The sequence below is a fragment of the Phoca vitulina genome, unplaced genomic scaffold, assembly GCF_004348235.1.
Source record: "Phoca vitulina isolate PV1807 unplaced genomic scaffold, GSC_HSeal_1.0 scaffold24, whole genome shotgun sequence".
Classification (NCBI taxonomy): Eukaryota; Metazoa; Chordata; class Mammalia; order Carnivora; family Phocidae; genus Phoca; species Phoca vitulina.
The window spans coordinates 21,286,598-21,301,237 of record NW_022589727.1 but is presented as its reverse complement, the minus strand read 5'-3'; the positions used below and the strand labels follow the sequence as shown (position 1 = coordinate 21,301,237).

The window sequence follows — 14,640 nt, the reverse complement described above, 5'->3', positions numbered from 1 at the left end:
CTTCACCCAAGCCTCACACTGTTTTAGTTTACAGGGAGAGAACCTGAGGCAGAGGTTGAGAGATTTGCATAGAAACACGCACCCGATTGAGTCCACCCTTTCTTCAGTGGTGCTCACCCCTTGGCTCTAACAGTTAGTACCACATGAATGATCTAACATAAGACATTACTGCCCTAATCTGATTCCTTCCTCCTAGGATGTGTGAATACGTCAACCACCTGCATGAACATTTCAGGTATCCTGTGGTCATCAAGAAAGCGTCCTACATGCCTCCTAAGGTGAGCTTGGCCAGAGGCCTCCCTGAGGAAGCAAGGAGCTTCCAGCCCCTGGTATACTTGTTCTTGTGAGTTAAACCCTAGACCACAAAGCTGTCTCCTTAGAGCTTATTTTCAGTATCTAGAAATTACAAATGGCTCTTCAGTTAGCAATATCAAATTCCCAAAGCCTGAAGGTCAGGGGTTGAGGGTGAAATTGCCCTGACAAGCCTTCAGTAATGCCAGCCTTTCTTCCCAACACCAGCTGAGACCTTAAAATGTACACTTCTGTGCAAACCCCCTCCTCCCCAAAAAACCCCAAAACCAAACAAAAGCCAAACCTGGCACCACCTAGCAAGTTAGTGAACTGAAACGTTTAGACTGCGGTTGTGTTAATCTGGACCATTTATCTTCATCATGTTCAAGACACTGGGGCTCATTTTCACCAACAGAGGTTGAGTTGTCAAAGGAAGTGTGATTATTTAATCCTGAGACACAGCCAATAAAGTATATCCTTCCCCATTTCAAATAATCCAAAAACAGCATTTCTATGAACAGCAGAAATACATGTATGAGTTTTGTTCCAGGTGGTTATTAACACTACTCTAAAATTTTTTGTCTTTGATAGGATGCTGGTTATTCAACAGAAATGAAGGAGGAATCTATAAAGAAACACCAGTATCCACATGGGGAAGTCTGGAAAAAACTCCTTGCTGCTCAAGAGAATTAATGTTCAGCCCTGACGCCCTTTCCTAAGTGAAAAGGCTTAACCATCTTTTCCGTGTGGTTTTACAAAAACGGCAAAGAAATCATCGTAGCAATCAAAACAAGTTCAGCTGAAAGTCCTGTTAACCTCAGGAATCAGCTCAGTCATTACTTGATTCTTTTAGCAAATAAACACACATTCTCCTAATTAATCCTTAAACAAATTTAGATTTAACTCCAAGTCCAGAAAGATGTTCTTACAAAATTTCTACCAAGTGCTGGTACCTGGACATTAAATTATACTTTGAAAATAAGCAGCAGGTTGCATAATTGTTGGAACAATGCCTTATTCTATCTAACGCTTGTTAAAAATTAGCAGAGTAAAAATAGTTCTGCAGTACTGTGGGGTATCTGGTGCACAACAAAGGTAAAAGGATTTCACGGATTAGCCCTGGAGTGGTTTAGCCTTTCTATTCTTGCTCAGTCTAAGTGTATTAGTAGAGGATTCACACCATACTGAAACCATGGCAGCAGTAATGGGCAGGAAAATGGAATTTCATACATTATTTTTCCATAACCCTTAAACCTTTATCCTCAGTAATCCTTATGTGCTAATGATAAAATGCAGCCAGAATTAGACGAACCACAGAAAAATAGGGCAAAATACAGTTTAGTCACCATTTCCAAAATACACCAAACCTCTAAGCAGTATCCAAACAAGAATAGAGCATGTTTATTTAGGAGGGTTCAGTTAAATCTATTTTAGGCAGGAAGTGAGCAGAATAGCAATATAGAATAAAAAATTAAAAAAAAAAACAACCAGATGAATGCAGAACACAAATGCAGAACACACCTTTATTATAGCAATATATAAAGCAAATAACTTTAAATGTTCATAAGCACAACTGTGCATTATTATGAATGCTGGTGTTACTCAGCTTGCTCAAATTTGGGGAAGAGCTGATGTGTAATTCTTGAAATTCACGGACCTTCATAAAAATGTGGGGTTGAAATGCATGTACATGTTTTAAGAGTATTCCAGTTTTTATTCTCCTGACTTTATTCCCAATCTCGGCATTTTCACACGTCCTCAGTGAGTTACCAAACTCAAGGTCTTTTGTTACTAAGAGAACAGGCAAGGTTACGTCTGCCAGTGGCAACATCTTTACAAGTTAATAAAAACTGCTGGTGGCCAAGAATTTTTGACCTAGTTCCCTCTTCCTCTAGGGCAAATGAGCTTTCACCTGGGCACTCAGTCCAACCCCTACTGGCGGAATATCCTTCAAATACCTCCTTTAAAAGCACTTTAAAGAGCCATTTCCATTTTAATAGTCGGGTGAGGACTGTACCCCTCCATCTGAAAGTCTTCAGCCTTGAAGTCATCGATTGTCTCAACTTTTCGAAGGATTTTGAGCTTTGGGAAAGGCCTTGGTTCTCGCTGAAGCTAAAAACAAGAGGAGAAGATTATCTTGCCATTATCTGTACAACCAGCTTTAATTCTGCTCCCTGTGAAACAAGTACACAGTATTTTATCGACAAAACATTTCACAGGAATGTAATAGTGCAGACACACCTGCCCCTGCTTAGGCAACAACACTCCTGGAATGTAACTGACGGATTCTCTCCCACACGTGGAGACCGAATGATCTTTTGTGGCATCCCACCGCGTCAGGAGCCATGTGGCCTCTTGGTAAATTTATGAAGGACAGGACACAGTCTTTTACTTTTGTATCTGTAACTCCAGGTAGGCACTCAAGTATGGTTATCTGAGTCCCATAATCCCTATCTCAACTGTCCCTGGCAGAGGGTGAGGCAAGATGACATCTGCTGACAACAGACAGGGGTGCAAGCCGGGGTTCCTGGCAGGAACAGATGGTGGCAATGGGGACGTGGACACAGGCTCCAACCTCACATTACTCTGTCCAGCATGAGCGGAGCAGACGACCAGAGAAGCAACTGCACAAACCCCGAAGTCGCCCTCTATACAAAAGCAGCCAAGCTCCCACAAAGGAGGAACTTTCAAAACCTGGATCTCATCTGGAAGGGGCTAAAAGGGTTTGGTTCAATTTTTTTCCCCCCCTTCAGCTCACTGAGCATTAGACACTCGTATTTTAATTGCCGTTTCAAATCACTTGTTGGCTGGTGTAACTTGGGATTTGGACAGACTTTTGAAAGTTAATACCTATGTGTGGTATTTAACATGATATGAAGGGAAAACATCACCATTTAAATTCTCGAACTAAAAATGAGTTGAAATGCTACCTTTGGGAAGGTTCCCAAGCCCACAGGTCTGAATATGGGCTCTCCCTCTGTTGTACTGGCCTAGCATGTCACAGTAGCGGTCACACGAAGTGCCCGTGGTGGCTGTGTCTGCCTTGTCCCCGCCCACCTGCCCACCGCCAGTCCCTGCAGTCGGAGCAGGGCATCTCAGCTCTGCCCCAGCAAGAGCAGAAGGTCTGTTATGTGAGGGACGTTCTAGAAGGCAACCTCTTATCAAGAGAAGGTACCAGGACACCTGGGTGGCTCAGTTGGTTAAGCGACTGCCTTCGGCTCAGGTCATGATCCTGGAGTCCCGGGATCGAGTCCCACATCAGGCTCCCTCCTCGGCGGGGACTCTGCTTCTCCCTCTGACCCTCCCCCCCTCTCATGCCCGCTCTCTCTCTCTCATTCTCTCTCTCAAATAAATAAAATCTTAAAAAAAAAAAAAAAGAGAAAGTACCAAAGTGTGACAGATACCATTCTTACCTGCATTTTCAGCGGCTCAACGTGATTCAGGTAAATATGTGCATCTCCCAAAGTATGTATGAAGTCACCTGGCTAAATCCCACGGGAGCAAACAAAATGGCAAATGTTTTAGTTTCAATTCCTTTCAGACACATCATTTGAAAGCACATTATGTAGACTATGCAGACATTCCAAGGCTTTTCAAAAAACAATTTCACCAGCGTAGCTTTTGAGAAAAGCTGATGTTCACAAACGTTGTCTTGTCTTATAAGAAACCTGTTTGCTTATCCAGACCGCAAAGACAAGAAAGCTCCCTGGGAGGCTGCCAGGTGAGCAGCTTCGTTTCTTACACAGATCACATTTGTGAACTAACCAGCCACTGACTTCTCTGCAATTAGTTTTTCCACGTTAAATAACCTAAGAGCTCAGTGCTTTAGGCCGGTAGCCACCGTTCCCTCCCAGGCGCAGCCCACCTTCAGGCCTGTGATGTGTGCGATCATGTAGGTGAGCAGGGCGTAGCTGGCGATGTTGAAGGGCACACCCAGGCCCATGTCCCCCGACCTCTGGTACAGCTGACAGGACAGCTCGCCGTTCACCACGTAGAACTGGCAGAGGGCATGGCACGGAGGGAGGGCCATCAGAGGAAGATCTGAGGAGCGAGCACACAGGAAAATGAGGCGCGGGTGATCTTAACGCAGCCGCACACAAGACAGGAGAGAAACAGAAGCCAACTCCTGCGGGGGAGAGCATGAGAACAGGCCACCGGGCCAGTGACTCCCATGAGCCACACCGCCCCCCAGGTCAAAAGCAGACCATTCCAATCCTGGGGACGGCACCAGGCCTACGGTGACCCATCCATTAACATGAGACGTCTGAGGATGCATTTTCACAGCTGAAGCCACACTCATCCAGCCGAAATTACCTGCACTGCCTTCGTGGCACCAAACTAGCAGCAGGAGGAATTCATCCATTCCCAGGGGCCACAGCCAACCGGCAGCCCAGGCACACCCTCCTGTATTCAAAGTCTCTACTCGAAAAGCAAACATGCCACTCTGGGTAACGTTTAGTACCCCTTGGTAGAGTTTAATTTTACGATATAACTGTTAAAATGTTAACAGCCAGGTGGAGAAGATATGAAACTTCATCTGCCCCAATTTAAACTGTTAAAACCTTAGGTATATTTTTATAGGTAATTTAAAGCTCTCTGTGGAGTAAGAGAAGTATAAATACACACATTAAGATCATCTTCGTCCAACCCCATCATCTGAAGGTGAAAATGGGGCCAAGAGTGACTTGCCCAGAGTCACACCAGCCATGTGGCTGGGGGTGGTTCCCAGGGTCCAGCCTCCTATCGGTGGCCTCCACGCAAAGCCACTGGGCTTCCCTTTGTGCTAATGGTACAGTTCGGACACGAGAGTAACTGGGATGCTTCTCACCTTTTGGATTCCAGCCACACAGGATGATTCTTCTGTCGTTGGGGTTGGTTTTGATTGTGTCAATCACCTTTTGCAGTTGGTCTACTCCTTGACCTGAATAATCTGTGGAATTGTCAAGAGAAGACACGCCCACATGTCAATCACAGCATCTCGTGAGATGGCCTTAGAGACCATCCATCGCTGTCCTACCACAGCCCCTGTGGTCATGCTCCAGGATACCCAAGGCGTTCTACAAACTCCTCTGCTCTCGTGGGTGATGATGAGTTCTATCCTCTGGAGCCGTAACAAAGTTACTTTCCTTTCTACAAGAGTCCTTTAAACATCTGATCTGTCATGGTGCCACCCCTCCCCTTCCTGTTGCGAACTTTCTCCAATCCCAGCAATTTCTTCCACTATTCCCCACGGGACTGTCTCTATACCCATCAACCATTCTCATCACACTCTGCTGCCATGGAAAGTACCAGATCTTAAATAGAAAACACCACACTCCAACTAACAGAGGACGGTGGATTCCTTTCTATGGTCTAGATGCTATTCTCCCAACGCTTCCACCCAAAATTACAATTTAGCAGGCGAACACCTACTGATTTGTAACTATCAAGAAACCACTATAACTCTCACACCACCTTGTACTTTTCTCCCATTTCTGGTCTCTGGACTTTTAATTCCTTGCCTTCCTTCTGAAATGGAACTGGAAGCTGCGAAGTCTGAGAAGTGAGGAGCTTCATATCCCCTCCAGTTAAACCTCCACTTATTGGGGTCAGACTATGTTCTAGTCCAGTAGTTCTTAATTTTGGGGGGAAGAAAGTCCTGTCATGATCATAGCTTCAGAAAAAGTAATAGCAAAGATTAAAAAAGACGCACTGTGATAGTATGGTTCTATATTTTAGTTGTGGTGCTTATATAAATCTACAGGTGCTAAAATTATCAACGGTTTCAGTCTAGCCAGCAAGCTAGTACTTCCTATGTATGTGTGTACACATGCATACACACACACACACGCACACACATGCACACTGAGGAAGTAGGCATTTGCTTTTGCAACCCTTGACCTGTGGACAGGCAGGACAGGAAGGTTCAAAGGATGGGGGCAAATGATGCCACCAAGTGACTGAGGAAGGTGGATGTCCAGGAATAAGAGGGTTCATCTTCTTCCACCCCAGGAGGGCAGGGAGAAGAGGGTAACCCAAGAACTGCTATCACATGAGCACCACCTAAAGTGTGCAGGGTGGCTCAGCCTTAAAAAGGGAGATCAAGCCACTGCAAGGCAATCCCCGGGCCTCTTCCTATGGCCAACACAGCAACCAACCGACCCACCATGTCACTACCTGCTAGTGAAATACGGTATGGAAAGTACCAAGCACCCAATAAATGCTAACAACCAAGAGTGTGATCTGACCTCTACCTGAATCTGAAACAGCCTCTCACAAGGTCAAAGTTATACATCAACTCCCCAGACGCTGGCTTCTTATGCCCCCAACTTCACTTGAAACAATGGGGCCAACTTATGCTACAATGAGTGCTCAGGAAATCTGAGCCATCGCTGTTTTCTCACCTGAATCTTTATCTTTGTATTCTGCCCCAAAATGCCTCCACTGAAAGCCATAAACTGGGCCTAAATCCCCTTCTTCTCTGTTGGAGAATCCCAGGCTGTCCAAGAAGTCTCGAGACCCATTGGCATCCCAGATTTTCACTCCCTTTGAAGACAGTTCCTTAGCATTTGTAGATCCCTGCAAGAGACAGGAGAGCAGAGCAGGCATCCAGGTGAAGAAGCTGACACCCCAAGAGCCTCCCACCAACTGTGCCTCGGGCCTGTGCTAACATACCTGTCCTGCATTCAGCATGTCCTGCACGGCGTGTCCTGTCTTTAAGGGCCAGTCCCAGCCCAGACTTCTTGAGGGCCCCCAAGACAGTCTCCTGGAATCACTTCCAGGACAGGTGATTCTTCCCCTCAACTAAATGTTCTAGATTAAACACCTCCAAGTCCTTTCATTATTCCCACCTAACAGTTTTGTGTTTTTTAACCAAAGGTGTTTTGTGTGTGTGATCCCCCAAAATGCATTTAATGTCTCACCTGCAATCTGTTCAATGGACACGTAGGTACCTGTATCATGTATATGTATACAACGTATACATAGGATACCTGGTACATAGGGTATTTCACTAACTGGCCTAATCAGTATCAGCTTTTCTTACAAATCAATCAGTCACATTATCTCATATGTGCCACTGTCAAGTTGTTCACCCCAACCTGTATTTGCCGTTAAGGTGGGGCTTTGTTTTTTTCCAAGTACAAGCTAATGTTTATTACTTATATGTCATCTCATTAGATTTGGCCCATATCATCCTAACGTGTGTCCTGATCGTGCATTTAGGGCAAAGACAGACCTCGGCGGCCTCTGTGTACGATGCGCTGTAATGGCGACAAGCTGTGCCACACACACCATGCCTGCCCTCCATCCCCCTTCTCCTCTGACGGCTCCCTGCCCCCAACCACGGCAGAGCACAGCCGCGTCCCCACACATCTACTGTGAGGGGCAGAAAACAAGCAAAGTGCTCAGTGCTCGACAGATCCTAATCTCGGCACAGACCCCACGTCTCCATCTTGCCTACAGATGCCGGCTGCAGTGTGGGTTCACCCTGACTCCTGTGTTTCATCCAGTCACCCAGGGAGCAAATCTATCAGAGGTGAGTCTGGCATGTTCCTGGTAAAGAGTACTTAGAATCCTGAACTCAAGCTAAATTAAGATAAAACCAGTGAATGCACTTTATTTCTGAGCATCTCGTTTCCTCCCTTCTGTTTTTGAGTTTGTACTATCTTTTTCACCTCCATAAGTCATTTTTCAATCTTTCCCATATTGCTGTTGCTGCTTTTTTTTTAAAGTAGGCTCCATGGGGGCACCTGGGCAGCTCAGTCGGTTAAGTATCTGCCTTCGGCTCAGGTCATGATCCCAGGGTCCTGGGATCTAGTCCCACATCGGGCTCCCCGCTCATCGGGGAGTCTGCTTGTCCCTCTCCTTCTGCCCCTGGCCCCTGCTCATGCTCTTTCTCTCAAATAAATAAAATCTTAAAAAAATAAATAAGTAAAAAGTAGGCTCCATGCCCAGGTGGAGCTCAGCGCTGGGCTTGAACTCACAACCCTGAGATCAAGACCTGAGCTGAGATCATGAGTCGGACGCTTAACCCACTGAGCCACCCAGATGCTCCCTCCCAAACTGCTTTTTTTTTTTTTTTTTTAAGATTTTATTTATTTATTTGACAGAGAGAGATAGCGAGAGCAGGAACACAAGCAGGGGGAGTGGGAGAGGGAGAAGCAGGCTTCCCGCCGAGCAGGGAGCCCAATGCGGGGCTCGATCCCAGGACCCTGGGATCATGACCTGAGCCGAAGGCATACGCTTAACTACTGAGCCACCCAGGCGCCCTCCCAAACTGCTTCTAATGCCTCCCATTCATCCATTCGATTGGGCTCTGGCTGGTTTACAAACGGCCTCTTCTGAGGTTTCTGATGATGCACCTGGAACTAGGCGCTCACTGCCAGCTGACGTGGGACGACACAGAAGAAAACACCTCGAGAATACGGAAGTAAGGAAGACCGGACTGGATCCAAATCGAAATAAACTCTTTCTAAAATGCAGTAAGAAGTCTTAGGTCTGGTTTGGCCCAAGACCAGACACGCCACACTGAGTGCTTTGCAGAAGGGATCCCAGCTTCTGCATGGCCCAGAACTGAGCCCATCTCCTCAGGTACCCTCTGAACAGCACTGGAGAGAATATCATTGGTCTGGACCAGGAGACTGAGCGAGAGGAAGCTGTCCATCATCACAGCACTTTAGCCTTTGCCAGAGGTGCCTACTTGGCTCTTTGGAAGAGGTATAGCTTGTTACTCAAGAGATCCTTCTAGCTTATACCAATATGAGAACATGGCTGGGATTTATAGTCAATGATCAATATATGTTGAGCACCTACAATATGGCAGGCTGTGTTCTAGGCCCAGGGGATACAAACGTGAATAGGAAAAAACAAATTCTCTGCCCTCATGGAGCTTCTAATACATTTTACTTGTTTATTTGTTGTCTACCTTTCCCCCCTTGTATGGGGAAAGGGAGAGGGCAGACATTATGTATCAGCTGATGTTTCTCTATGGAGAAAACAAAGGAGGGTGGGAGGGATGTGTGTGTGGGTGGGTGGGTGGGGGGGTAATCACAGTCTTAAATCGGGAGGTTAGGGAAGGCTCATTCAGCAGGGACTTGAAGGAGGTGAGGGAGTGAGTCATGCTATATGTTGGGGAAGAAGGTTCCAGGGAACAGGACTAGCAAGCACCAGAACCCTGGGTGGGAATGTCCTCATGTACTCAAAGATCAGCAAGGAAGCCAGGTGGGTGGAATAGAGTGAGCGGAACTTCACTGAAGCCAGAGCTGGGACAGGGCCCCAGGTGAGTGGGCTCTTACTGAGTGAAATTCGACCCACTAGGGCTGTAGGTGAGAAGTGACATGATCGGAGAAGTGACATGATCGGACTTTTTAAAAGGATCTCATGGTGCTGGGCTGAGAACAGACTGCTGATTTCCAACAGCAGCAGCTTCCTTACCTTGATAAACCACAGCAACTCCTCCAAAACACCCTTCCAGAATACACGTTTGGTTGTCAGCAGAGGAAATTCATCTGAAAAACAGTTTGCCCAATAATTTCAAGATGGGAAAATAGAACACATCATCCAGCTTTCTCTGTGGAGGAGGACTGCCTCCAGGACAAGGCCCTTGAGTAACCACAGGACCAACTAGAAAACTGTGACTCTGATCACATGGGTGCCCCAGAACAGGGTGGAGCTCCCAGGCTACAGTCCAAGTCAGTGACACAATTCAGACAGAGACTGCCCTCCTCAATCCCTTGACCACCACAGGAATTCCACCCACGTGGTGAGATGGGGCACTGGCCAGGCAGGGATGCCCATGTGGACAGGAAAAGAGCTACCATCCACTTCCCAGTTAGTGTGATTCCTTCACAGAGGTGTGAAGACAACACACAAAGTGTGCCCTAGGACAAACGGTGAAGGCTCCCAGAGCTATTCCCTGATTGTCCTGCCAGGGAAAACTTACTCAGGTCTGGGGGATAGTAGATATCACACTAACCAAAGCTAAGGGATAGTTTTGAATTATTTGCAAAGCAAATTAACCTCTATTATTTAAATGTACCAAAAATAGTACCCGTTTAAATACCTGATATGCATGACCTTATTGAATCCTCAAAACAACCTTCCTTTAGGCATCCTTAAGATCTCCATTTTACAGGCACCAGGAGGGAATATATGTTTGCATCAAGCAACAGAGAAGATCAAAATGTAAAAGCTTATCTCTAAATTCAGTACCTATTCAGTTCACCTTATCAGTTATATAGTTGATATTCATGTAACAAGGAGAGATTTTCCAAGCACCTTTTATCCGTACTGTCACTGAGCATGATTTCCTCTATTTTAAGCACACGAGGAAGCTGAAGACCAGAGAGGTAAATTGCCCACGGTCTAAGCAGATGGGCTGGAGTAAAAACGAGATCTGTGTGGAGCTGCACGAAGGTGGATCCCTGTCTACCCTGCAGCCTGGGTATCTTCCAGTCTCTAAAATGGGTGTGGGGTTGAGGGTCCTCCCCCTGCTCACCACAGTGAATCAGCTTTACTAATAGTGCGTCTCCCTACTCAAAACCACCCCCATACCTGTGTCCAGGATATCTGTCTCGTGCACCGCCCCCACACCCGTCTCTTTGTGCCCCGAAAGCCTGACTCTAACAACCGCCAAGAGAAACTTCTCCGGAGCCATCCTGTTTTAATGGAAAAGACGAATAAGAACTACTCCTCGGACTCTCGCGTTCCTGTTTCAAGGTTTAAGAGGAAAGCTGGTTCGTGCGGACCCGACGGAAAAATGGTCAGGAACCACAAGTTCTTGCCCAGCCTCTCCGTTCGCGCTCTCTCCTCCCGCCGCCGTTGACCCGCCCTTATTCCTTCGCTCCAATTTTTAAACTTTGCCAAACCGAAGGACCAGAGGGGGAGAGAAGAGGAGGAGCCAAAAAGGGGAACTTCTAGCCAAGTCCGTGGTCAAGCCCAGACAGATCCTCTCACACACTCTGGTATGAGCCAAACACTACCAGACCGTGGCCGCTCTGCGGCAGACAGCACGACCAGGTGAGCACAGGACTCGGACCCAAAGGACCTGGTTTCACCTCCCACTTCTGTCACTCCTGTCCGCGTGCCGTTACGCAAATCATTTCTCTAACCCGAGCCTCTGTTTCGGCGTCTGTAAAGCGGGGCTAAGGAGCTCCCAGGATCGAGGTTAGGACCAAGGGTTGATGGCAAAGCCCAGCCATTCCCAGGCGCCTTCCCCGCCCAGCGGCCGCTCGGAGCCCACCCGGGCGCACGCGCCCTCGCCGGGGGCGCGCGGGGGTCACCTCTCAGGCTGTAGCGCGCCTGCATGCCGAACACTGAGAGCGTGCCCGTGCCGGTGCGGTCATCCTTCCGGACCCCGCAGCGCAGGATATGTTCGATCTGCCCCAGATACTGCAGCTCCCCGTGAGGTGGCGGCTGCGGCTCGGCGCCCGGTTTCTGCGCGGCGGGCGGCGACGGCGACGGCGACGGCGACGGCGGGCGCTGCAGCTCGGAGCCGGGGGCGGGCATGGCGCGGGCGCCGCTGCGGGCTCTGGGACGCGGAGGGCGGCTGGCGGCGGGCTAGGGGATGCGTGCCTTTCTGCGCGCCTCTTTTCCCGCCACCGCTGCGGTGGCTCCGCCCCTTCCTGCCCGCTGACGTCGGCCCGCGCGCGGCCCCCTGGCGTCCCAGGAGCGCGCGGAGCTATGGGTTGGGCAGGGCGCGTGCTCCGGGGAAGGCGCCAGATTTCCAGAGCTGCGGCGGTTGCAAGCCCGTTTTAAAAGCTAACAAACTAAGTCCTGGCTTTTGGTGCGTTGGCTGAAAGAGGCCGCTCCGGTTAGAAAGTTTCCGAGTCCACCGCGCCATTCAATACTAAGGGGAGCCTGGAACAGTCCCCACATGTTCGTGAAATCTAAAAACAAACAAAACCCTGTTATTTGAGGTATGTTTCCTACAACTAAGGGGGTCATGCTGTCAGGAGATGTGCATTTCCGTTTTCCCCCATCTCCAGTGAAGGCCGGTAGCGGGAGCGAGTCAAATAGGCAGCTTTTTTACTTGATTAATGACAGCCAGCCATTTTCAAGCTTTTAATACTAAAATTTTCACTTACTGTGAAATGTTTATAATGTAAACACTGGTGAGTAAGAGCTATTTGATAATTAGTTTAAAATGCACTACGGCGCCTGGCTGGCTCAGTCAGTAGACCATGCAACTCTTGATCTAGGAGTTGTAGGTTAGAGCCCCGTGTTAGGTGTAGGGATTACTTAAAAATAAAATCTTTAAGGGGCGCCTGGGTGGCTCAGTTGGTTAAGCCTCCAGCTCTTGGTTTCAGCTCAGGTCACGATCTCCCGTTGTGAGATCAAGCCCTGTATAGGCTCTGAACTGAGCATGGAGCCTGCTTGAGATTCTCTTTCCTCTCCCTCTCTGCCCCTCTACTCTGGTTCAGATCGCATAAATCTTTCGCCTTTTACTCCCCCTTTCAAAAAACATATATATAAATAAATAAAATCTTTAAAAAATAAAAAAAATGCACTAATACATGTACACGCAACAAGCAGCCTTTTGAATCAACAACTGTTTATTGAGCACATAGTAGATGTTCAATGTATTTCTTGTTGATAGGTCTGGGATTGTAAAGAATAAGATGTCAGCTCTTGAAATGAAAGGGGAACTTCTTTTGATGAATACTTTTGATGAAAACTTCTTTTGATGAAATATATCAAACACTATTTCTTGCTGTTCAATAAAGTCAACGTTTGTTTGTTTCTGGTTACTTGAAGTGAATTTGTGCAAGATTCTGGAATCTTTCTGCTAATACGCACCTCTCAACCTCAAGGTTAAAATTTTTGTAACACAAATTCTAGGAGGAGGTATCTTTCATCTGCAGCTCTGCCTAATCTCAGCGAAAACAATCTTGCATGCCTTTATGTGGTACAAAGCCTATAAAAATTAAATCAATTCTCAAAGACAATTTACAAAATACCTGGCCATTTGGATTAATTGGAGGGAGAAAAATACTATGAACAGACTGAGGGAGTGTTTCAGGAAACATGTCACAAGCCTCATAGCTGGAAAGTCCATGTTCTTGCTGTTTGGTTGTATGAGTGCTTACAAGGCCAAAGTAAACTGAAATGCACTGGGTTACGGAACAGCAGATATTTTAAATCTACTTCATCCAGCACACTACTAGCTGGCCTTTCCTAGGTCAGCATAGATTGATTTCCCCCTCCTGCAGCACATTCCCCACCTTACCCCATTCCAGTGTAGTAACAGTTTTAAAGAGTCACCTGTCTCTGTTAGGAATGATGGCCCTCCAGTGTCGTGTTGTGTTGTGTTGTACTGTTTGGACAGGGTGGGTAGCACCAGATGCAGTGGGCATTCTTTTTGATGGGCATTTGGGAAGAGACGTGCTTGGTCAGAAAACTTGAACCCAGAAAACAGACTTTAGACAGGAATGGGGACTCACGTCTGCTCTAGCTTGAGAGTGCTCCTGGGTATAAGAACCTAACGTGCCATGTGGAAGCACAGTCCTGGGTGGGCCAGAAAATGCAGAGTTCTTTGCTGGGCAGGATTGTCCTGCATACTGCAGGGCTTTAGCATGCGTGTGGAAAGCCAGCTAAATGCAGGTATTCCTCCAACACCACCCCTACTGAAAAGTGTCCCCATAATCTCCAACCATGGAGGATCCCAACCTGAAAATATCTCAGATTTTCCAGTCTTCCATTCCAGTTGTTATTTTGAGCTGAGTTTAATTGTTATTTTTTTTTAAAAGATTTTATTTACTTATTTGACAGAGAGAGAGAGAGCACAAGTAGGCAGAGAGGCAGGCAGAGGGAGAGGGAGAAGAAGCAGGCTCCCCGCTGAGCAGGGAGCCCGATGCGGGGCTCGATCCCAGGACCTTGGGATCATGACCTGAGCTGAAGGCAGACGCTTAACCAACTGAGCCACCCAGGCGCCCCTTAATTGTTATTTTGAGCTGAGTTTAATTGTTGCAGCCGAATGTCAGTTATCCCACAAGGAGAAGCTCAAGGTATAAGAGTAGGCCCCCCCACCCGTGTGGCGATTCCTCTTCCTCTGTGGTGCTGGGAGGATCTTGGTTTGATGATAATAGAGAAAGAATGGCCTTCCAGGGCTGCTCCATAAATGAATGATCCTCTCAGAGGAGCGTTTCGTTTATTCATTCCTCCAAGAAGAATTTATATCCCAGTGCCTACCGCATGTCAACAGAGCAAGATAGACAATGTCCCTCTCACAGAAATTGATGTTCTAGCAGAGACAAACAATGCGTATGTTCCCAAACAAGACATCTGCAGATAGTGACAAGTGTCATAATGTCATGATGATTACGTAACCCAGTAAAGGGCTACTGAAGGTACAGAGGAACTACTTTATTT

At 47.2% G+C, this 14,640-nt stretch overlaps 2 protein-coding genes across 5 annotated transcripts in view; one reads left to right on the top strand and one right to left on the bottom strand.

Annotated features, from left to right (window-relative positions):
• The window catches only part of ENOSF1 (enolase superfamily member 1), a 29,076-nt gene extending 27,912 nt beyond the window's left edge, over positions 1-1,164 (top strand). For all 4 annotated transcript variants that reach the window (XM_032421333.1, XM_032421332.1, XM_032421334.1 and 1 more), the window contains 2 exons: positions 197-278; positions 883-1,164. In XM_032421333.1, coding sequence (XP_032277224.1) covers positions 197-278; positions 883-984 — 184 coding nt within the window. In that variant the 3' untranslated portion in view covers positions 985-1,164. The remainder of the gene's footprint in view (positions 1-196; positions 279-882) is intronic.
• A 636-nt stretch (positions 1,165-1,800) lies between these two features.
• On the bottom strand, positions 1,801-11,873 carry TYMS (thymidylate synthetase). The gene is made up of 7 exons (XM_032421336.1): positions 11,553-11,873; positions 9,706-9,779; positions 6,675-6,849; positions 5,120-5,221; positions 4,157-4,332; positions 3,705-3,776; positions 1,801-2,403 (listed from the first exon to the last, which is right to left on the bottom strand). Exons 1-7 carry the CDS (start codon positions 11,776-11,778, stop codon positions 2,266-2,268), a joined length of 963 nt encoding a protein of 320 aa, XP_032277227.1. The 5' UTR covers positions 11,779-11,873; the 3' UTR covers positions 1,801-2,265.
• Between the last annotated feature and the right edge of the window lie 2,767 nt (positions 11,874-14,640).

Excerpts from the sequence above, each read along its gene's own strand:
- TYMS (XM_032421336.1), bottom strand. The coding sequence starts at position 11,778 with ATGCCCGCCCCCGGCTCCGAGCTGCAGCGCCCGCCGTCGCCGTCGCCG. Across the intron at positions 9,780-11,552 it reads GGCGCGCTACAGCCTGAGAG|ATGAATTTCCTCTGCTGACA; the intron begins GTGACCCCCGCG and ends ACTGTTTTTCAG. Across the intron at positions 2,404-3,704 it reads TTGAGCCGCTGAAAATGCAG|CTTCAGCGAGAACCAAGGCC; the intron begins GTAAGAATGGTA and ends TCTTGTTTTTAG.